The sequence below is a fragment of the Panthera pardus genome, unplaced genomic scaffold (genome assembly GCF_024362965.1).
Source record: "Panthera pardus isolate Hobbes unplaced genomic scaffold, ASM2436296v1 HiC_scaffold_18, whole genome shotgun sequence".
In the NCBI taxonomy this organism is placed as follows: domain Eukaryota; kingdom Metazoa; phylum Chordata; class Mammalia; order Carnivora; family Felidae; genus Panthera; species Panthera pardus.
Window position 1 is genome coordinate 2,543,763 of NW_026526743.1, and position 23,171 is coordinate 2,566,933.

General features: G+C 52.3%; 2 protein-coding genes across 4 annotated transcripts in view; both read left to right on the forward strand.

The window, feature by feature from the left end:
* Positions 1-370: 370 nt before the first annotated feature.
* C5AR2 (complement C5a receptor 2) lies at positions 371-11,973 on the forward strand. 3 transcript variants are annotated; one of them, XM_019425872.2, is made up of 2 exons: positions 371-503; positions 9,327-11,973. In XM_019425872.2, exon 2 carries the CDS (start codon positions 9,342-9,344, stop codon positions 10,353-10,355), a length of 1,014 nt encoding a protein of 337 aa, XP_019281417.2. In that variant the 5' UTR covers positions 371-503; positions 9,327-9,341; the 3' UTR covers positions 10,356-11,973. The 3 variants fall into 3 exon arrangements, with proteins under 3 accessions (XP_019281417.2, XP_019281415.2, XP_019281416.2); XM_019425870.2 differs by lacking the exon at positions 371-503 and adding an exon at positions 4,052-4,185; XM_019425871.2 differs by lacking the exon at positions 371-503 and adding an exon at positions 7,168-7,433.
* A 3,351-nt stretch (positions 11,974-15,324) lies between these two features.
* Positions 15,325-23,171, forward strand: part of DHX34 (DExH-box helicase 34) — a 28,736-nt gene continuing 20,889 nt past the window's right edge. The window contains 2 exon segments of the mRNA XM_019425873.2: positions 15,325-15,424; positions 19,824-20,752. Of these exon segments, the coding sequence (XP_019281418.2) occupies positions 20,051-20,752 (702 nt within the window). The 5' untranslated portion in view covers positions 15,325-15,424; positions 19,824-20,050.

Sequence of the window (23,171 nt, forward strand, 5' to 3'; positions counted from 1 at the left end):
CTCTGGATTTGGGCTCGGATCATGAGCACGGCCAGCTTTCCCCCCGGGGGTGGGGAGTGGGCTGCAGACGGCGAGGTCTTTCCCTCACTCCGATCTGGGAGGGAGACGTTGTCCCAAGAGCTGGCGCCCCGCAATGGTCTTCTGGAAACACTCGGAGGTCACCGCGTGGGATCCAGGTGGCTTCTCCGAGGTGGTGAGCCGCCCCGCCCGGGGGAGAGGGAAGTGGGCTGAAGAAGGGCCCGGCCGTTGCCACATCTGGGGTTTGGGGGCATCTGCTGGCTCAACAAGTTCTGAGGAGGAAGTGGGGGAGAAAGAAAGTGGATGATTGGGTTTGGCTGAGCCGGCTGTGTCCGTCCCCCGCCCCCTGCCTACCACCGCCACCAAGTGCCCCGACACCCACCCACCTATTCCTCAGACCTGGCTCCCCCAGGCCCCCGGGGCAAAGCCTCGTCCCTGCACCTGTGCCGTGTGACCTCCCCGAACACCACACCTCTAACCCCCGGGTAGGTACCGTTCCGGATCAGCACGGTCTCATAGGAGGCACAATGCAAGCCACGCATGAGTAAGAGGCAAGCAAAGCGAAGCAGAGAGAATCAGACACAATTAATTTGGGTGTTAGTTATACTTTTAAACGTTTGTTTATGTGTTTTGAGAGAGAGAGAGAGACAGAGAGAGAGAGAGCGCGCGCGCTTGTGTGTGAGCGGGGGAGGGGCGGAGAGAGAGAGGGAGAGAGAGAATTCCGAGCAGGCTCTGTGCTGACAGCAAACTCGGGGCTCGATCCGGTGAACCGTGGGGTCGTGACCTGAGCCGAAATCAAGAGTCAGACACTTACCCGACTGAGCCACCCAGGCTCTGTACTTCTGGAGCTCTATGTGTCTAACGCGCCCGGGTTCTAGGGTGACATTCTACAATCCTGTGATTCAAATAGTCTGTGACTAACACTGTAAGATCCCTTGGGTCAAATAGCCATTCACCCTTTCAGGCTTCGAGAGTTTTGTTAGGGTGGGGGCACCTGGCCGGCTCAGTCGGTAGGGCGTGCGACTCTTGACCTCGGGGTTGCGGGTTCGAGCCCCAGGTTGGGGATAGAAATTACTTAAAAAATAGAATCTTTAGGGGCGCCTGGATGGCGCAGTCGGTTAAGCGTCCGACTTCAGCCAGGTCACGATCTCGCGCGGTCCGTGAGTTCGAGCCCCGCGTCAGGCTCTGGGCTGATGGCTCGGAGCCTGGAGCCTGTTTCCGATTCTGTGTCTCCCTCTCTCTCTGCCCCTCCCCCGTTCATGCTCTGTCTCTCTCTGTCCCAAAAATAAATAAAAAACGTTGAAAAAAAAATTTAAAAAATAGAATCTTTAAAGAAAATAAGTGAATCTACAAAATTACGATCGGGTGAACCCTGTGAAATTGCCAAACTTCATCCCATTGTGGGGTGAGGAGGTGTAATGGCTTATTGTTTATTATTTAAAAAAATTGTAAAATACAAGTCACGAAAAAAGTCACCATTAATGGCATTTAGTACATTCCCAGTGGGGTGCAGCTGTCACCACGGTCTGGTTCCGGAACATTCCCGTCACCCCAAAAGACACCCCTCCCTGCCCCCCAGCTCCTGGCAACCACTTACCTGCTTTCTCGTCAGATATTTGTCGGAATACGACCTATTTGCACCCACAACATGGCAATTTCCTATGTCAACTTAACCTTTTTTTTTTTTAAGTTTATTTATTTTGAGAGAGAGAGAGGCAGAAAGAGTGGGAGAGAGAGAGAGAATCCCAAGCAGGATCCATGCTCCAGGATCCACGGCAGAGCTCGACGTGGGGCTCGGACTCACAAACCGTGAGATCATGACCTGAGCTGAAATCAAGAGTCTGACGCTTAACCAACGGAGCCACCCAGGCGCCCCTGTCAACTGAACCTTCTAAAGTGTTCTCCTTCGGGGCGCCTGGGTGGCTCGGTCGGTTGAGCATCCGACTTCGGCTCAGGTCATGATCTCTCGGTCTGTGAGTTCGAGCCCCGCGTCGGGTTCTGTGCTGATGGCTCGGAGCCTGGAGCCCGCTTCGGATTCTGTGTCTCCCTCTCTCTCTCTGCTCCCCCCTCCCCCCCCCCCACTCGTGCTCTGTCTCTCTCTCTGTCAAAAATAAATAAAAACATTAAAAAAACTTTAAAGTGTTCTCCTTCTAGGTTCCCTGTGTTGAGGGGCTGGGACTTGGCATCTCGTGGGATGGCTGTAAAGGAATCCCACCCCCTGATTGGCCCCTCACTTTTTATAAATCTGTGGTCCCCACCCCCTCATCCCTCGCCCCTGGCCTCTGCAGCCCGTAGAGACACCGTCCTCAACCCACAGCATCCCCCAGGCCCCCAGCGCCAGGGACACCGGAAAACCTCGGCCTCCCAGAATCCGAGAAACGTGCACCCCGAGACTCAGGGGCTGAGTTTTATGAAGATTTAACGATTTGAGCAGTTTTAGCCCAATCTGTAAACTCCGGATGAGACTGAGGACGGACAGTCCCCGGGTCTTTTCGGACCAGGACGGGTTCCCATAGGGTGTGGGAGATGAAGGGGTCTCCCGGAGCAAGGCAGGGACGGAGGGGACAATTGTCTCCTCGGGGAGGTCTGGGGCCATGACAAGGTTCAGCCAAGACGCGGTCACCCAGGGAGGGGCCGGGAGACGCCCCAAGTCGCGCAGTGAGTTCCATCCAGTTTGTTGACTCAGAACAACTTCCTCTAACAACATGATTTTACTCTGTACACAACAACAAAAGAAACATTGTAAATACGTCCCCTCAGCCCCTGAAGCACACACAGAGAGAAGTACAAACACAGAAAACTGCTGAATAGGGGCTCTGGGATCGGAGAGTCACTTCCTCTTGCTAAGCCTGCGTTCTTTTTTTTTTTTTTTTTTTTTGGTCATGTTTACTTATTTTCGAGAAAGAGAGAGACAGAGCGTGAGAGGGGGAGGAATAGAGAGAGAAGGAGACACAGAATCCGAAGCAGGCTCCAGGCTCCGAGCTGTCAGCCCAGAGCCCGACGCGGGGCTTGAACCCACGAACCGTGAGATCATGACCTGGGCCCAAGTCAGACGCTTAACTGACGGAGCCCCCCGGGGCGCCCCAAAGCCTGCGTTCTTAAAATGTAAATTTTAAGAGTTTCTGTTAGTCTTTCTGCTGTGGATTTAGCACAGGGGAAGCCACCTCCGACGTGCCGGGCACTGTCGTATTCGTATGTGTGTTTTCAATCTCTTTACCGTTTTTTTTTTTTTTTTTCCTGCTGCTGCAGAAAGTCCACTGCACAGGAGAGGAAACTGAGGCTCAGAGAGGCGGAGACTCTCCCCTCCCCCCCACCCAAACTCCTCAGCGGGGGACCTGAAATATGAGTCCTTCTGGTTCTCACGCCCACGTTCTCAGCCTCTGCGGCTGTGCTGGGAGGGAGGTTAAGGACCTCGAAGGTCAACATCTTCCCATTCTAAAGATGGGAAACTGAGGCTCACAGGAGGGATAGGATTTGTTTGCGTTTTGTCGGCTCTGAGGCCTCAGGCCCTGTGTTTGGTGGCCTTGGGCTTTTTGTGGGGATCGTGACCCTGAGCCGTCTCCCTCAGTGCATGGAAGGCGGGAGGCGTGTTTATCTGCCCTTGGGGCTCTGCGGAGGGAAGAGAGAGAGGGGCTGGGCACGCGGTTGGAGGCTGGGAGGCAGGGAGAGGGCAGCGAGCGCTTGGTGAGGGTGACCTCAGAGGGTCCCATGGGAGAGTGAGTCTAAGCCCAGATTTCCGCCCCCCCAGGTCTTGAAGGTCAAACAGCACGCAGGTGTGGCTTCCAAGAATCGGTGACTGGTGACATTGATCCTGGGGTTGGTGACACAGGGTCAGCCCTCCACCCACCCGAGCCGTCTCTGGCTTCATGTGCTGCCCAGTAATTTTGGGATATGTGAGTCATGGGAAGAGTACAAGACAAACACACCCCGGGGCGTAGGACAAGGCCACTCCTGTTTTTCCTGGCTGTGGAGATCTGCTGGGGCCCGTGAGTCGGCGGTGCCCAGCGGCGTCCCGTGGGAGCCCTCGGCCAAGGGGACGGGCTTCCAGGAATCCCCCCCGGCTGCCAGACGCCCGGAGAGACCTCAGACCTCCTGGGTCCCGGCTGTGAGCCCGGCTCGTGCTTCAGGTGGCATTGGGTCAAGATGAGGATCCTCTTACAAGACACAGTAAGGATGGAGGGAAGGGCGGGAGGGAGGCGTCGCACCAGCTTGGCCTTTCAGACGAATGATTGTCAGAAGCTGGGACTCAGTCCTGGGACTTGAGAGATGGAACCCTCTCACCATTCCGCTGGGATTCCAGACCCGTGGAATTTACTCGGGCAGCCCGGCAGAAAAGCTTGGGGCAAAGGACCCACGTAGCCCTCCCACCCAGGTGGAGAGGAAACGGTCAGTCTTCAACCTCCAGGATCTCGGGCAGTTTCTGGAGACCCCAGCAAATGGCAACGCGTCCCGTGACCTAGCCCTTCGACTCAGTCATCCCGCTCCTTAAGACTTTGACTTTATTTTCATGTGTAACATACACACAGAAAAGTGGGCACGTCAGAACCAGGAAACTCCGCGTATCTCCACGAGCCGAGCTTGCACAGGCAGTGAGCACCCCGGCCAAGAAATAGCACAATCCGGGGGCGCCTGGGTGGCTCAGTCGGTTGAGCGTCAGACTCTCAATCTCGGCTCAGGCGGTGATCTCCCCGTTTGTGAGATCGGGCCCCGCGTTGGGCTCCTCGCCGAGCGTGAAGCCTGCTTAAGATTCTCTCTCTCCCTCTCTCTCTCTCTCTCTGCCTCTCCCCGCTCTCAAAATTAAAAAAAAAAATTTTTTTAAGGTTTATTTATTTATTTGGAGAGAGACAGAGACAACGTGAGCGGGGGAGCGGCAGAGGGAGAAGGAGACAGAGTATCCCAAGCAGGTTCCGCGCGGTCAGCACAGAGCCCGATACGGGGCTCGAACTCATGAAAATACAAGATCGTGACCTGAGCCGACACCAAGAGTCGGACGCTTCACCGACTGAGCTACCCAGATGCCCCTCAACATACATAAATATTAAAAATAAAAAAAGGAATAGCACAACCCTGGTCCCAAAGTGCCTCCCGTTCCCCCAGTTACTAACCCCCCCCCAGATAATTCTTCTCGTTTTTTTTTTCTTTTTAAATTTTTTTAACGTTTATTTACTTTTGAGACAGAGAGAGACAGAGTATGAACGGGGGAGGGTCAGAGAGAGAGAGGGAGAGACAGAATCTGAAACAGGCTCCAGGCTCTGAGCGGTCAGTACAGAGCCCGACGCGGGGCTCGAACTCATGAACTGCGAGACCATGACCTGAGTCGAAGTCGGACGCTTAACTGACTGAGCCACCCAGGCGCCCCTCTTCTGCTCGTTTTTGAACTTGATGAGAATGATACTACTCAGTCAACTCTCCCGCGTGTCTGTCTGGATCTCTCCCCTCAGCAGTGTATATGTGAGATCTATCCACCTTCGCGTGTGTGGTTTGTTTATTCTCATTGTTGTAGAACATTCCACCGCAGGAATATACCCTGCTCTGTTTATTCGTTCCCCTGTGGGTGACTATTTGGGTGGTTTCCCAACATGGGCTGCTGTGAACGTGACTCTTCTGGCAAAGGTCTTTTGATGAGCATATGTATGCTTCTCTGGGAGGTCGCGGTGAGGTATCCCATGTTGGGTTCAAGTCCATTCTGCTCCACGGTTCCCCCGGGCCCCAGGGGCTCCAACACGACAGGCTGATTTACAGACACACGTGTGCCAAGAGCACTCACACGGGTGCTTGGGATCTCAAGGAACCGAAAGAAGCCGAAGTCACCCGTTTGTTTCTCGGTGCCTCAGTTTCCCTCTTCATTCGTTTACTCGCCAAACATCCCCTAAGCACCCGCTGCGGGCCAGGTGCCCTTCTAGATGCCGGGGACACAGTGGAGCCAGAAGTAGCCAACAGTTTGGGAAATGGGGCATAACAATGGCACGTACCTCATAGCGTTGTCATAAGGGTTATGCCTGGTACATAGTAGGTGCTCAATAAATGTCACCTGCTCTCTTCGTTGTTATAAAGTAATAATAATAGTTATTTTGGTAATTATGTTTTACATGTAGATATAGTTATATGAATATAGTTTATTGCATAAAAGGTGATAACATAATTAAGCTGCTCGTGACCATTATTAAAACTGTCCTTTATTGGGGCGCCCGGGTGGCTCCGTCGGTGAAGCGTCCGACTCTTGGTTTCAGCTCAGGTCATGATCTCGCGGCTTTGCTGGTAGCGCAGAGCCCGCTTTTGATTCTCTCTCTTTCTCTCTGCCCCTCCCCTGCTCACGCTGTCTCTCTCTCAAATAAATAACCTTAAAAAAAATTTTTTTTTTCAACGTCCTTTATTTAGTCTAAGGCTGGTTAATGAGCATGACCCGTCCAGCCAGGGGGCCGATTCTGAACCGTAAGAAAAGGGTGGATGTGTGTGCAGATAGGGAAACAGATCGAAAACACATTGCGTGGAAAAGGCTAAGAGATGACCCAGGGGGTGCTGGAATGTTCCATCCCTGTCTGACATCTGAAAAGGGAAATTCCACAGACTGGTTGAGCTGCCAACACGCGGAATGCTTTCCAGACTTTAGCCAGTAAAAGCTGGGCAGGGCGGGGGTCTTAGGGTGGGAGAGAGGGTACGTGTAGCAGCACGTGACACATGTCACGTGCTCACTGTGGACCAGGCACTGGGTTCGGCTTGTCGCCCCGATTCACTTACTGAATGCTCGCGACACCTCTAAGGGAGGAATATCATTATCCTCGTATCACAGACGGGGAAGCTGAGGAACAGAGAGGTTCAGTGACCCGCCCAAGGCCACACGGCTGGTGAGTGTTTGAATTTAAAATTTTTTTTTAATTTTTTTTTTTTTTATTTTTGAGACAGAGAGAGACAGAGCATGAACAGGGGAGGGGCAGAGAGAGAGGGAGACACAGAATCGGAAGCAGGCTCCAGGCTCTGAGCCATCAGCACAGAGCCCGACGCGGGGCTCGAATCCACGGACAGCGTGATCTTAACCTGGGCCGAGGTCGGATGCTTCCCCGACTGAGCCACCCAGGCGCCCCTGAATTTTTAAAGCCTGCACACACACACACACACACACACACACACACACACAGTGGCCGGGCCTCTTAGCAGCTGGTTGGCAGCTAGTTGGCAGGGTGGAGGGGGCAGAAGGTGTCCCAACTTCCCCTCTGCTCTTCCTCTTGTGTCAATGCCAGACAGGGCTCTGGGTAGGGCCAGCCAGCCCATGAAGAGTCAGCAGACAGCCACAGGGTCAGGTCACTCTGACATTGTGGGGGATCGTCTACGGTCTACCTGAGCCCTTGGTCTGTGCCACGTGATTTACACACACCAACTCCTCAAGGCCTCCTTCCCCTCCGCCCCAAACCGATGAGGTAGGTCCACCTCCGTGACTCATTTCTCAGATGAGGAAACCGAGAGAGAGCCAACTGAAACTCAGTTACAGAGCCCGGGTCTGCTCCGGGCCACGGGCTGTCCTGCCTTCTGAATCTAAGATTTCGGGGTGAATATATTCCAGGGCCCGGAGGTCCGGGGCGGGGCCAACCCAGTTCAAAACTCGGCTCTGTTACTTGCTTAGCTGGATGGTCGTAGGGAGGTTATTTCTCTGTGCCTGTTTTCTCGTCTGCAGAATGGGTGCAATAGCAGTGTTAGAATCAGAGGGTTGTTATAGGGATCGAATGATTCACCGTTCCTTGAACGTGACTGGCCATGTTCTCACCTCAGGACCTTTGCACTGGCTGTTCCCTCTGCCTGGAACTCTCTTCTCTCAGATCCCCACACGGCTCATCCCTCTCACCTCCTTTATGGCTTTGTTCAAATGTCACCTTCTCAGAGAGGCCGTCTTTGACCACTTATTTAAAATTCCCTGTGTGATTTTTCTTTTTTTTTTTTTTTTTTTGCCATAGCATTTATCACCTTCTAAGATACTGTATTTTGCTTCTTTATTCCTTGTGTGACTTATTCCTTCCTCATCTGCCTCCATCCACCTAGAATGTCACCCCGTTGTGAATTCAGTGCCTGGAACAGACAGGGTACTCAGGTGCTAACTTGAATGAATGAATGAATGAATGAATCTCCTAATGGAGAATTCGAGATTTTATTTTTCCTGTTTTCCTGACACTATCACGACTTTACAAAATTGCTCTTAGTAGAGGGCGCCTGGGTGGCTCAGTCGGTTGAGCGTCTGACTTCGGCTCAGGTCACAGTCTCGCTGTTCGTGAGTTCGAGCCCCGCGTCGGGCTCACTGCTGTTAGCGCGGAGCCCGCTTCGGATCCTCTGTCCCCCTCTGTCTCTGCCCCTCCCCTGCTTCCTCTCTCCCTCAAAAAATAAATAAGACACATTTTTTTTAAAAATTTTATTTATTTTTGAGACAGAGAGAGACAGAGCATGAGTGGGGGAAGGGCAGAGAGAGAGAGGGTGACACCGAATCCGAAGCAGGCTCCAGGCTCTGAGCCATCAGCACAGAGCCTGATGCGGGGCTCGAACCCACCAACCGTGAGATCATGACCTGAGCTGATGTGGGACACTCAACCGACTGAGCCCCCCCAGGCGCCCCCATAGAGGACATTTCCATGAACACACAGCGCTGCTCTGGAAATTCCAAATAATAGTTGGCTAGGGTCCTAATATAATATTTGGGGATTCCAAAAATTTTTTTATCACGATCATTTTTTTATATAAAAATATTTTTTAAATGTTTATTTATTTTTGAGACACAGAGGCAGAGCACGAGCGGGGGAGGGGCGGAGAGAGAGAGAAAGAGAGGGAGACACAGAATCCGAAGCAGGCTCCAGGCTCCGAGCTGTCGGCACGCAGCCCCACGCTGGGCTCGAACTCACGAACCATGAGATCACGACCTGAGCGGAGACCAAGAGTCTGTCGCTTCACCCCCTAGGCCACCCAGGCGCCCCGATGGTGATCATGTCGTGACGCTGTAGCGTTCCGGAATTCCCAGATGCTAAGAAGCCTGGGTTGTAACACTGGGACATTCTAGAATTCCTGCATGCTCTGGAGCTAGTTCTGGAATTCCAGGATTCCAACGGGGGGGGGGGGGGAGGGTGGGTGGGAGGCGGGTGTGCTGACGTGGCATCGTCCTCGAAGTCCAAGTCGCTCCCCAGCTAGTCGCAAGACCGGAACGCGCTGCGGTTCGGAGCCCGTCACAGCGTCTAGTCTCCAAGCCGCTAATGGGGCTCCCACCCCCTAGGATTCCGGGGACCCGGTGGGGGGGGGTTTCCTCCTCACTTTCCACGCCTTTCTCCCCGGTTCAGGTGTCTGGGGCCTGGATGGAGAACACGTCGGTCAGCTACGAGTATGGGGATTACGACGGGATTCCGGACCTCCCCGTGGACTGCATAGACGGCACCTGTGTCTCCAGCGACCCGCTGGGCGCCGCCCCGTTCCTGCTCTACGGGGCGGTCTTCCTGCTGGGCGTGCCGGGCAATGCCGTGGTGGCCTGGGTGTCCGGGAAAGAGGCCCGCCACCGGGTCGGTGCCAGCTGGTTCCTCCACCTGGCCGTGGCGGATCTGCTCTGCTGTTTGTCGCTCCCCATGCTGGCGGTGCCCCTCGCCCTCGGGGGCCACTGGCCGTACGGGGCGGTGGGCTGTCGGGCCCTGTCCTCGGCCATCCTGCTGTCCATGTACGCCAGCGTGCTTCTCCTGGCCGCTCTCAGCGCGGACCTCTGCCTGCTGGCCCTCAGGCCCGGCTGGGGGGCCGCCGCCGGGCGGGCTCGTAGGGTGCAGGCAGCCCGCGCGGTCGCCTGGACGGTGGCCCTGCTGCTCACCGTGCCTTCGGCCATCTATCGCCGGCTGCACCAGGAGCATTTCCCTCGACGCCTGGAATGCGTAGTGGACTATGGTGGGTCCGCGGCCGCCGAGAACACCGTGACCGCCACCCGCTTCGTCTTCGGCTTCCTGGGCCCCCTGGCGGTCGTGGCCGGCTGCCACGGTGCCCTTCTGTGCCGCGCGGCCCGACGCCGCTGGCCACTGGGCACGGCTGTGGTGGTGGGCTTCTTTGTGTGCTGGGCCCCCTACCACGTGCTGGGGCTGGTGCTCACCGTGGCCGCCCCGCACTCCGCGCTCCTGGCCCGGGCCCTGCGGGCGGAACCCCTGGTCAGCGGCCTGGCTCTGGCTCACAGCTGCCTCAACCCCATGCTCTTCCTGTATTTTGGGAGGACGCAACTGCGCAGGTCACTGCCGGCCGCGTGTCACTGGGCCTTGAAGGAGTCGCAGAGCAAGGATGAAAGTGTGGGCAGCAAGAAATCCACCAGCCACGACCTCGTGTCGGAGATGGAGGTGTAGGCTAGAAGGAGGCTGGTTTGTGTTCTTCTGTCTGATTTCGCAAAGCTGGCTTCAGGCACGGCTGGATCCAGGGGCTCAATGATATCATCACTGATTTCTCTATCCGTTCAACATCCACTCGTTATGCACCTGCTATGTGTAAGGCCCTATTATAGGCACTGAGGAAGTGGCAGTGACCAAAACAGACACAAACCCCTGCCCTCGGGGAGCTGGCATTCTAGTGGACGAAGACAGACAATATTCTCGTGGACGAAGACTGACAGAAAGCAAAGGAAAAGTGAATATGGAATACATCAAGTGGTGATAAGTGTTAAGAAATCTAAACGGGACGAAAAGGGCTGAGTGAGGCAGGGATATCGATCAGTCAGGCAAGGCTCATCGGGTAAGGTGATATTTCAGCCAAGACCCGAGGAAGGGAGGGAGAGGTCATGCTTAAAGTATGTTAAACACGGGGCTCAGCAAGTACAAAGGCCCTGAGGCACAATGAGCTTGGCATATTCCAGGAAGAGTGAAAAGGCCAGTGTGGAGGGAGCAAGAGGGAAAGTGGGGTGAGAAAGGGAGATAGATAGTGGGGGGCCAGATTCGAAAGCCTCTCAGGCCATAGCAAGTGTCTGGAGATCCATGGGAGTGTTCTGAGCTACTCTTATCAGTTAAAATACACAAGACCCAGTAAATTTGAGTTTCAGGTAAATAGCAAGGAAAAGGTTTAAACATTTTTTTTAATTTTAATATTTTATTTATTCTTGAGAGAGAGAGAAAGAGAGAGAGAGAGAGAGAATGAGTGAAGGAGGGGCAGAGCAAGAGAGGGACGCAGAATCCAAAGCAGGCTCCAAGCTCTGAGCTGTCAGCACAGAGCCCGACATGGGGCTCGAACTCACAAGCCATGAGATCATGACCTGAGCCGAAACCAAGAGCCAGATCCTCGACCGACTGGGCCACCCAGGCATCCCTGTAATTTTTTTTTTTCTTTTTCTAATCTACATCAGGCGACCCTTTTCTGAGCAGAAAGAGGTCTTGATCTGACTTAGATTTTAATAGGGTCCTTCTAGTTGCTGGTGGAGACGAGTCTATGGGGGTGGGGGGAAGGGACACGAGGAGCCATTGCAACAGCGAAGGGACTACTGCAATAGTCTGAACAAAAAGTGATGGTGACTCGAGTCAGGGTAAGAGCAGAGGTAGTGAGAAGGTGACAGATTACGAGTGTATTTTGAAGGAAAGCCTACGTCCTAGCTCCTTAGCTTGGTATTTGAGGCTTCTCTCCACTACTGGACACGTTTATATTCTAGTATATTCTTGTGGCAGGCAGAATAATGGCCCCTAATGAGGTCCACATCCTAATCCCCTGAGCCTGTGACTATGTGACCTACCGTGGCAAAGGGAACTTTGCAGATGTGATTAAGGATCTTGGGGGTGGGGAGAGTATCTTAGATGATCTGCATGGGCCCAAGGGAATCACAAGGGTCCTTATCAGTCAGAGTCAGTAGCAGATGTAACAACAGAAGCAGATGTCAGCGACTGGAGACAGAATGCGGCCCCAGAAGGGGCTTACCGACACCTTGCTTTGAGACTTCCGACCCCCAAAACTTACAGAATAAATTTGCATTGTTTTAAGTCACTACATTTGTGGTTACTTCTTAATTGGCAGCCCCAGGAAACTCACACGGACCCTCTGAGCTGGATTAGTTCATGCTTCTGGGCTGTTTCCCCAAGCTGGTGCCGTTGCCCAGAATGCCCTTTGGATCTGTGCTGCCCAATCTTACTCAAATTCAAATGAATTCAAATGCAACATTTAGTTTATCAGTTGCACCAGCTTCGATAGATAGCCACGTGTCGCTGGTGGCTACCATATCGGGTCGTGCAGATATAGAACCTTTCCACCACTGCAGAAAGTTCTATTGGGAAGGGCCCCTGGAGAATCTCACCTGCTCACATCTTTTATTTTTTTATATTTATTTATTTATTTATTTTTTTTAACGTTTTATTTATTTTTGAGACGGAGAGAGACAGAGCATGAACGGGGGAGGGGCAGAGAGAGAGGGAGACACAGAATCGGAAGCAGGCTCCAGGCTCTGAGCCAACAGCCCAGAGCCCGACGCGGGGCTCGAACTCACGGACCGCGAGATCGTGACCTGAGCTGAAGTCGGACGCCTAACCGACTGAGCCACCCAGGCGCCCCGCAGAGTGTACCTTTAAAAAGTAAAACATAAAGAGGGGTGCCTGGATATAGAGTCTTTACAGGGCAGCATCTTACACATAGTTTCTCCTTTAGGGTAATTCCATCAACAACACAGGGAAGGAACGAGAGATGCTTCATTTTATAAGATGAGGCTCAGGGAGCGGAGGTCGTTTGCCCAACGTCACACGGCAAGGAAATTACAGAGCTGAGATTTGACCCCACGTTCCCTTGACTCCAGTGCCCATGCTCAGAAATTTTCCTTCCAATGACACTCTCTCTGGGGAACCCTCTCTGATCCATTCCCCTCCAACGGAGGGCATAGTGTTCTCTTCTCTGACTTGAGTTTCTAGAACCCAAGTTCTCAGGTAAACCGTCAATTCCCCACGGGCAACCAGTGCGCTATTTTTATTCCTGTCTCTCCTCCCCCCACCCCAGGTCTTAGAAACATCAAAACGATCTTTGTCTACACCCTGTTTTCCATCTAGACCCTGAGCTCCTCAATGCGATGAGGTTCTCTTTCTTGCTATCTTTTTTCTCTATCTGCTACAGGGATACATAGTAGGTCCTCAACAATACATATTTTATTCCTGGCGTTTCATTCAGAATTGACATGCATGAGTTATTAAGACCAATATTCCCTCGTAGAATGAATTATGTCCTGAGACAATTTATAGAGCGTCATGAAAAGTCAGGGGAAACCCTGCTGTCAGTCCACTGGGACCAGGTGCCATTTAGGAGAGCTTTTCTTTGGTATGTTTATCAAAAGACTTTTGTGGCTTTTGAAATTTATTGTCTTTTATTACTGCATCAGCCTTACTTTTTTTTGAAAGAAGAATAAACTTCATGTAAGCCTTCTTACATGTTAAGAAGGCGGGTCGTTAAAAGTAATCTCGCTTTTTGTTTGTTGTAACTTCCCCTTTTCTGTTCTTAATTTTGTTTGTTCTTGGAACGTGTTGATTTCCTTGTTTCTGATGAGCCGGATCCTAACAGAACTCGTTTCAAGTTTTCTACTCATTCCTAATGTTGGTAGTTTGTGACTTACATCTTGACTTTGTATTTTTACTCCCTCCCATTTTTCTTTAAAAATAAATTGTTCTCTTTTGCAAATTTCAAGAAGTGCTTAGTCAGTTTCTTCCCCTTCTTTTGATAATGACAGATGAATGGGCCTCTCTGTGTTCACATTGTTTTCGGAAGGTTTGTATTTGTAATGACATCCAACTTCCCTCTTGACGTACCACCTTGGCGTCCAACCCGTAACTGACTAATTCATTCACAGTGAAACTCTGGGGTTTTCTCTCTGAGCCCTCCCCTCCTATTTTCCTGATCTCAGTTGATGGCAACTCCATATTTGCAGGCACTCAAGCCAAAAACGTTGGAGTCATCCTTGACGCCTTGTTCTACTTTAAGATATCCACAGAATGCGATTACTTCTTGCCATCTTCTCTGCCATCATCCTGGTCCACAATCTCTCCCTTGATTGTATCAGTGGCCTGTCCGGTCCTCTTTCCTCATCTGGGTACCCTGTAGTCTGTTTCTCACACACTGAGCCAGAGGATTCAATTAAAACCTAAGTCAGATCATGCCTCAGGTCCCTCCTCTGCTCAAACTCCTCCCATGGCTCCCATCTCACTCAGATGAGAAGCCAAAATCCTCACCGTAGTGTATCTGATCTATCTGCCTTCTTTCCTCACCTCCTTCCCTGCTATTTCCCCCTCCACACAGGCCTGCTTGCTGACCTTGGAACCACCCTTTTCGTTGCCATGGAAGTCTCTGCGGTTTCTATTTCCTTTACCTCCAGGGGGCTCCGTGGCTTGCTGCATCATGTATTTCGACTCTGCTCAAATGCTCCTTCCTTGGAGCTGTCCTCTTTGATCATGCTACTTAAAATGAGAGCACTCCTTGCTCCTTTTCTGCTTTGTTTTTCTCCAAAGAGCGTGACAGTACCTCTTGGCAATTCTTTTTACTTATGTGTCTGTTTCCCCTACTAAAACCAGAGTTCCGGGGGAGGAGGGACTTTATCTGTCTCGTTCGCTGCTGTATGCTCAGTGCCTAGAACTGGGTCTAGAACTGAAGGCCGTAGCTTCTCAATGGCAATATCATCTTAAGGAAAAAGGGGAATGAGGAGAATACAATAAAAATGAAAGCTCTAACATTTATTGAATGCCTACTATGTACAGTAGGAAAAAAAAACCCAATGTATTACCTTATGTATACACTTTCGCTTACTTTCCCCAACGGTCTTGAAAAAGAGATATTATTATCCTCATGTTATAAATAGGGAAACTGAGGCTCAGACCCGCAATTACTGGGGCACCTAGGACTAGTCAACAAACATTTACCGACTCTCTGATCCTTGTGGTGGACGCTGGAGGACATGGGACCTCCACGGCTGGAACGGCCCCTGCCTTCAAGAGGCTGGGGAGTGGAGCTGAATTATTTATTAGTGAATTGCTAGGGTGAATTTTGCGTTAACAGAATCTTGCATTAATAATTATGAATCGTAGTGACTAAATCACGGGAGCGGTTTCATAGCGTCTGGGCTCCTGCTAGCATTCTCCCCGGGCGTCGGAGCGGCCCGGGCGCAAGTGACAGTCAGGGGGAGGGTAGCGTACGCCCGAGAAAAGGCGCTTCCGAGTTTCCGCCGCAGTGCTGCCCCCCCGTCCCTAGAGGGCGCAGCGTCACTCCCGGCTCCGCTTGCAGAGAGGCGGAGCCCGCGCGTGCTGTGCGCAGGCGCAGAGTGGGTTTTCGGACGCCCCCAGTGGCGCGCTGGCTCCTCGGCCCGCGGCGGGGTGGGGCCGGGCCGCGAGGCGTGGCGTGCGCAGGCGCAGAGCCGGCTTTGGGCGCGCGTGGGGCGCTGGCGACCGGAAGTTGGAGCGGCTGCGGCGGTTGTGAGGTGAGGGGGGTGGGGCGGCGGCGGTGGCGCGGGTCCGAACGGGTTGGGGAGCTGGGGAGCGAGCCGAGGGGTCGGGAGGGAAATCCCAAGGTGAGGAAGTGTGTTGGAGGAGCCAGAGAGGCCGGGAGAAGCGGACGGAGATGGAGCCTGCGCGCCCCGGCAGTGCCTGGGCCCCGGAGAGGCGCGAGACTGGAAGAAATGGGAGTCGCGAAAAGAAGCTTGGAGAAGCTGAGGGACCGAGAGACGGGGAGGTTGAGAGAGGACGGAAGCCGGAAACTGGAGAAATGGCGGCGGGGGGGGGGGCGCGAGGAGCTGATGGGGGCCCCCAGAGCGCCTCGCGGAGACTGCAGAGAAAATGTGGCACCGTGAACTTGGGGGTGGGGTGGGGGAAGAGTAGGAAGATGGGCGTGGAAATTGGCGAACAGAGGCTCGGGAGGCGGGCAGTTCCCACGGAGGAGCAAGACACTTGTTGGCCTTCAAAATAAAAGTTATCTTAGCAGCCAAGGTGGGTTTTACTTGGGGATAATGGACAGTTGCAATTTGGGACAGGCCGGCTGTAGCAAAAACCATGGAGAAGAGGGGCGAAGTGGGGAGGGGTGGTTTTGAATGAAAGTCCTTTGCTTTGGAGAAAGCAAGAATTCAGGGCGATGATGATTTCTCGTTGAGTTGCTGTGGTGGTGGATTTCTTTTTAAAAACGTTTTAAAGCATTAAGAAAATTCGAGAGAGCGAGAGCGGAAGCGGGGAGGGGACAGAGGGAGAGAGAGAGACTCATGGGGCTCTATCCCTTGACCCTGCGATCATGACCTGAGTGGAAATCAAGAGTCGGTGACTCAACCCTCTGAGCCACCCGGGTGCCGGTGCGGCGGTGGATTTCTTGAAGGAGACGCCACTGACCCTGAACCTGCTCCCCCGTGGCGGCCGGTATTTGATGATTCTTTGCTATCAACAGTTCTCTCGGAGCCCATACTTGACAATTCTTCCAAGTGATGGAGCCTATACTTGACAATTCTTCCAAGTGATTGACCTCGCGTGGTACCACCGGAGAGCTCCCCCCTTCTTGGGGCCTCCCAGCTCCATCGTAGTGAGATGTCTCTTCATTAATTCACAAGACTGCGTCATGGGGAGAGACTGATACAGAGATGGAGGCAGTGGAAATAGAAACTGGCAAGAGCTGGCAGAGGGACTGAGAGAGGGGAAGAGCCAGCTGACGGAAAGAGCCGGAGGTGGGAAGTGAGTGAGACGGCCGCCCTAATGAGGGCAGACCCTCAAAGGGAGCCATCTGGGGGGGTGGAGAAATGGGACGCGATGGAGAACTGGTTCCGCTGGAAGACTAGAGTGCGAACAGAACTGGAACGACCGCGTCATGTTTGAAAATGGAGACATAAAGCCAGATGATGGAGAATCACACCGAGGAGACGAAGAGGAGTAAATGGGAGCCTGACTCCCTAGATTGGAATTCCTCGTCGCACCACGTACTTAACCATCTTTGGTTCAGCACAACAGGGAGTGGCGATAGCACCTTCTTAACGTTGTGAGGGAAGTGTAGGTGCGCAGATGCTTGTCGTTGCACGTGTACGTATACACAGGTGATTTCGAATGGAACCTGATACGGGAGCGAGTGCTAACTTGTCAAAGCGCCAGACAACTGGGAGGCAAAATATTAGGTGGAGAAATGGAGATGAAGAGGGAGTCGTGATGGAGGGAGAGACAGTGGTGGGAACTGGAGAGAGACAAAAACGGAGCATCAGAGCTGACGACAAGGAGCAAACGAGAAAGGCAGATGGAGGTAAATGGAGAGGCTCAAATGGAGAAAGACGGTTGGGGAGAATGTCAGACCAGAAAATCAGAGAAACGAGAGACGGGACCAGACTTTGAAACAGAGGAAGAGGGTGCCTGGGTGGCTCAGTCGGTTAAGCGTCAGACTTCGGGTCACGTCATGATCTCACAGTTCGCGAGTTCAAGCCCCACATCGGGCTCTGTGCTGACAGCTTGGAGCCTGGAATCTGCTTTGGATTCTATGTCTCCCTCTCTCTGCCCCTCCCCCACTCGCACTCTGTCTCTCTCAAAAATAAAACTTTAAAAAATTTTTTTAATTATTTTTTTTTACGTTTATTTTTGAGACAGAGACAGGGCATGAACGGGGGAGGGTCAGAGAGAGAGAGGGAGACACAGAATCTGAAACAGGCTCCAGGCTCTGAGCCGTCAGCACAGAGCCCGACGTGGGGCTTGAACTCATGAACCGTGAGATCATGACCTGAGCCGAAGTTGGACGCTTAACCGACTGAGCCACCCAGGCGCCCCTAAAAAATTATTTAAAAAAAAAAAGAAACGGAGGAAGAGGGCTGAGCATGGTGAGCTGGAAGAGACAGGCTGAGACATGAGGATGGACAGCCAGAGAGGGGAGAACGAGGGAAGCAGAGAAGGCCCCTGAAAGCCATTGTCAAGAGGCCCAGAGATGGTCAGAGACACAGTTAAGAGCAGCCAGAGGATCCGAGAAATCTACAAGCTAGCCTAAGATTCCTTTGTTTTTTTTAAGATACTATTTTTAAGCAATCTCTCCACCCAATGTGGGGCTTGAACTCACAACCCCGAAATCAAGAGTCACCTGCTCCATCAGCTGAGAAGAGACTGGGGCGGTGGATTTCTTGAGAAGAGACTGCTTGAGAGCCATGGTTTGCGCTCTGTTGGGCCCATGTGCACACAGGCGGTTTGCAGCCTCGGGGGAATGCGCTCCATTTCATTCCCTGTCCTTTTCTGAGGATCATGGGCTCAGTGTCAGCAGCCTTCCAAGGCCTTTTCCTCTGACTACCTCCCCTACAACTTGCATTCCCACTCTAGCACCACCCAGCCCAGGTGTTTACCAGAAAACAGGGTGCACAGGCTCCTGTTCCCGCGGGAAACCACTCTGCCAGCTCACAAGTGCTTCCTCAGTGGAAACCCCTTTCTGGCTCTAATAACTCCCATGGATGACCTAAGTGCCCCACGAGACTGCAGAGGTGGAATCTATTCTATGATGGCCCCAAGAGACTGAAGAGTAGGTGAAGGCATTGCTAATTCCATACGAAGGTGGGATGTGGCCTTGAGTGTAGTTTTCCAGGTTATAGGCCCCTGGTTGTTGCCGTTTTACCCTTGTTAGTCATCACGGGGAGAAAGACTGGACTCGAATTCTAGTTACTGTTTTGCTCCTCCGTGCCTGGCTTGGCAATCAGTGCTACGATGTTGGGAAGACGGCATTATCCTCATTTCATAGACGAAGAAAACAGCCTCACAAGTTAATTTACCAGTGGTCACACATCTAATGATGCAGCAGAGATTCAAACCCGGGTCTGCCTGACTCCAAAGCCTGTACCTAGGAGGCTTCAGAGCCTCTGAATCCATTGAAGGTCATAAACGATAAGAATCTGAGGGATGGACTTCAGAATATTGTACATACGAGGATATGCTGTGTATTATTAGGACTTAGGCAGCTGAGAGTCAGAAAACCAACTTGGAGCGAAGACATTTTCTTGTGTAGCTGGGAACTAGGTCTCCAGCACTAAATGATGCTGCCAACCTTCTCCCCTCTCCCTCTTCCACCTCTGTTTTGGTAGCTGCTCAGTGGCCATCCTGGTGCGTGCTTTGCCCACGTGCAGGCTTTTCTCTAGGATGGATTTCTGGGAAAGCAGATAGATAACATGAGGGCTTTTCTCTCCTGGCAGCCTAGTGTAAATTCCAGAGAAAGGCCGTGATTGGCTCTCCCCGGGCGACATGTCCACACCTCGCACCAATCAACGGGCAAAGGATGAGTAGGGGCCCATGATTGGCCAGACCTTTGTTGCTTGCGCAGTCAGTAGGGGTTCTCAGAGCTCTTGCCTAGGGGCGCCTGGGTGGCTCAGTCAGTTGAGCTTCCGACTTCAGCTCAGGTTATGATCTCATGGTTGGTGAGTTCGAGCCCCACATCAGGCTGGCTGCTGTCAGCACAGAGCCTCCTTCAGATCCTCTCTGTCCCCCTCTTTCTCTGCCCCTCCCCCCTCAGGCTCACACTCTCTCCTTCTCGCCCCCCACAAGATAAATACTAAGAAAAGAAGTCTTGTCATACTGTTTCCATTATACCCCAGCTTTCTTGTGTTACTGCCTCTCGTGACGGTCCCATGGCCTACAGTCCTTCAGATTTCAGGTCAGACGTCTCTGGGGACCCTTCCCTGACTCCCAGGCGTGGTCAGGTAGCTCCTTTGGGCTCCCACAGCCCAGTCACTGGATTGTCTGGTGAAATGCCTGCCGTATGTGACCGTGACCACGTGTGAGGGCTCAGGGTGACCTTACTCCTTACCATCCATCCTCCTCGTCCCGTGCTTACAAAACCGCAGCCTTTCAGGAATTACTTCGAAAGACGAACGAGTCTTCTGTTCTCTCCTCCAGGTGCTCAGTGCCTGGAAGACCCAGGATGGACTTGTGTCTGTCGCACAGATCACCGCAGGAGTCGTGAGGTGCCCTGTGTGTCACCAGTTTGACCCGGGGCCCATCGCCTGTCATCGTCCTGTGCCACAGTGAGGAGCAAAATTGGCTTTTTGGAGAGAAGGTGGTTCCTCCTCGCGGGCACTGGGCTCTCACTGCAGCTTCGAGACCGCGTCGCGACTGCCCGCCACATGCCTCCTCCCAGAACGAAGGAGGGCGGGGATGACCGAGGCCGACACTGGGATCCCAGTGAGGAGGACGCCCCTGAGAAATGGGACTGGAATTGTCCGGAGACCCGTCGCCTCTTCGAGGATGCCTTTTTCCGTGATGAGGATTATATAGCCCAGGGTTCTGAGGAGCGCAAGAAGTTCTGGACCTTCTTTGAACGCTTACAGAGATTCCAGAACCTCAAGAGCACCAGGAAGGGGGACAAGGACCCTGGGCGTCCCAAGCACAGCATCCCGGCGCTGGCCGACCTGCCTCGCGCTTACGACCCCCGTTACCGCATCAACCTCTCGGTCCGGGGCCCCGACGCCCGGGGCTCTCGGGGGCTGGACGGACAGCCCCCGGAGAGGGTGTCCGAGTTCCGCCGAGCCCTTCTGCACTACCTGGACTTTGGCCAGAAGCAGGCGTTTGGACGACTGGCCAGACTGCAGAGGGAACGGGCGGCCCTCCCCATCGCCCAGTACGGGACCCGCATCCTGCAGACACTGAAGGAACACCAGGTGGTGGTGGTGGCGGGTGACACGGGCTGTGGCAAGTCCACCCAGGTGCCCCAGTACCTGCTGGCCGCCGGCTTCAGTCACGTGGCGTGCACCCAGCCCCGGCGTATCGCCTGCATTTCCCTGGCCAAGCGCGTCAGCTTCGAGAGCCTCAGTCAGTATGGCTCACGGGTGAGTGGGACTTAAGCAGCTCTCCGGCCTTTCCAGTGTGACCCTGAGGTGCAGGGTGTTGCCCATAGGGCAGTAGTGATAAAAGTTCCCAGAGCACTTAGCAATGATACCCTCTGACTTAGCGGTGATTCTTCTAGAAATTGATCTACGGATGGACCCGAGCGTGGTTCAAATGAGAAAGTCACCAGCATTCCCCAGTGTCACCCTTTAACAGTAAAAAATTGGAACTATCCTAAAAAAAAGAATGAGGATACTTTTTTTTTTTAAACGTTTGTTCATTTTTGAGAGAGAGAGACAGAGACAGAGCAGGAGTGGGGGAAGGGCAGAGAGAGGGAGACACGGAATCCGAAGCAGGTTCCAGGCTCTGAGCTGTCAGCACAGAGCCCAACTTGGGGCTCGAACCTACGAACCGTGAGATCATGACCTGAGCCGAGATCAGGCGTCGGACGCTTAACCGACTGAGCCACCCAGGCGCCCTGAAGACACTTCTTTACTAATGATTTCTAGGGTTCCAGTCCAGGCCGTACCACTTAAAAATTGTCATTGCAATTATAATACTCTGAACAGAAGAATGTACGTACTCTAAGTATGTAGCTCAGTGAATTTTCACAGACTGAATTCATTTATGTAACCAGCACCCCGATTAAAAAAAAAAAAATCCAGTCCACACTCCGACCGGGGCCATGTTCCACACTGTCATCAACACTCGTTATGGTTAATGTTTCTCCTGTTAGCTTTTCTAGAGTGGGCGGATAGTGATACCACATTTTAATTTGTATTGTTGATTTTATTTTTTTTTAATTAATTATTTATTTTTTTAGTTTATTTATTCACTTCGAGAGAGACAGCGAGAGCAAGCAGGGGCGGGGCAGAGAGCTAGGGGGAGAGAGGGAAGCCCAAGCAGGCTCTGCACTGTCAGCACAGAGCCCGTGTTGTTGATTTTAATTTGCGTTTCCCCGACAACTAAGGATTGAACGCCTTTTCACATATTTATTGGCCGTTTGGAGATCCTCTTTTCTGAAGTGTCTGTTCAAGTCTTTTTCCCTATTTGTCTTTTGTGTTGTCTTTTTGTTCTCGGTTTATCAGGTTTTATAGATTCTGGATACAAGTCCTTTGTAGGATTTATGTATTACAAATCTCGTTGCCTACCCTGCCTGTGAGTTGTCTTTCATTTTCTGAATGTTGTCTTTTGATGACAGTGTCTTTTCATTTAAATATTATCCAGTCTGTAATTTTTTTTTTATGTTTATTTTTTTGAGAGACAGACAGAATACAAGCAGGGAGGGGCAGAGAGAGGGAGACACAGAACCCAAAGCAGGCTCTGTGCGGTCAGTGTAGAGCCCAGTGCGGGGCCTGAACTCATGAACCGCGAGGTCATGACCTGAACGGAAGTCAGATGCTTAACCGACTTAGCCACCCAGGTGCCTTGTCCTATTTTTTTAGAAGTGTTTTTTTTTTAAATGTTTATTTATTTTGAGAGAGAGAGAGCACAGGTGTGAGTGTGTGTGAGCGGGGGAGGGGCAGAGAGAGAGCATCCCCAGCAGGCTCTGTGCCACCAGCACAGAGCCTAATGTGGGGTTTGAACCCATAGGCTGCAAGATCATGACCTGATCCGAAACCAAATCAAATGCTCAACTGACTGAGCCACCTAGGCGTCTCTGTCATTTTTATTTTTATTTTTATTTTATTTTATTTTTTTTTATTAAAAAAATTTTTTTTTAACATTTATTTATTTTTGAGACAAAGAGAGACAGAGCATGAACGGGGGAGGGTCAGAGAGAGAGGGAGACACAGAATCCAAAACAGGCTCCAGGCTCTGAGTGGTCAGCACAGAGCCCGACGCGGGGCTCGAACTCACATACCTCGAGATCGTGACCTGAGCCGAAGTCGGACGCTTAACCGACTGAGCCACCCAGGCGCCCCTTATTTTTATTTTTTAAGTAGGCCCCACACACCCAGCCTGGGGCTTGAACTCACAGCCCCAAGATCAAGAATCACATTCTCTATCAACTGAGCCAGCCAGGCACCCCTGTCCTTTTCTTTTTGTGGTTGGCACTCTTTGGGTTCTGTTTTAGGAATATTACTACTTTAAGGCCAGAAAGACATCCTATATTTGTACTTAAAGATGTTTACACTTAAAACCGTAACTTATCGGAAATTGATTGTGTGTGTGTTATGCGCATGCACGTGCAGGTGTGTGATGTGAGGTAGGGGCTAAGATCATTTCCTCTTAAGGGGCGCCTGGGTGGCTCAGTGGTTAAGTGTCCGACTTTGGCTCAGGTCATGATCTCACGGTTTGTGGGTTCGAGCCCGGAGTCGGGCTCGTTGCTGACAGCTCCGAGCCTGGAGCCCATTTTGGATTCTGTGTCTCCCCGCCTCTCTCTGCCCCTCCCCTGCTCGCACTGTCTCTCAAAAAAAA

What these genes read in the sequence shown, in the direction of transcription:
- C5AR2 (XM_019425870.2), top strand. Translation starts at nt 4,162, where the DNA reads ATGAGGATCCTCTTACAAGACACA. An exon ending in GGATCCTCTTACAAGACACA is followed by an intron (nt 4,186 to 9,326) that starts GTAAGGATGGAG and finishes TCCCCGGTTCAG; the next exon opens with GTGTCTGGGGCCTGGATGGA.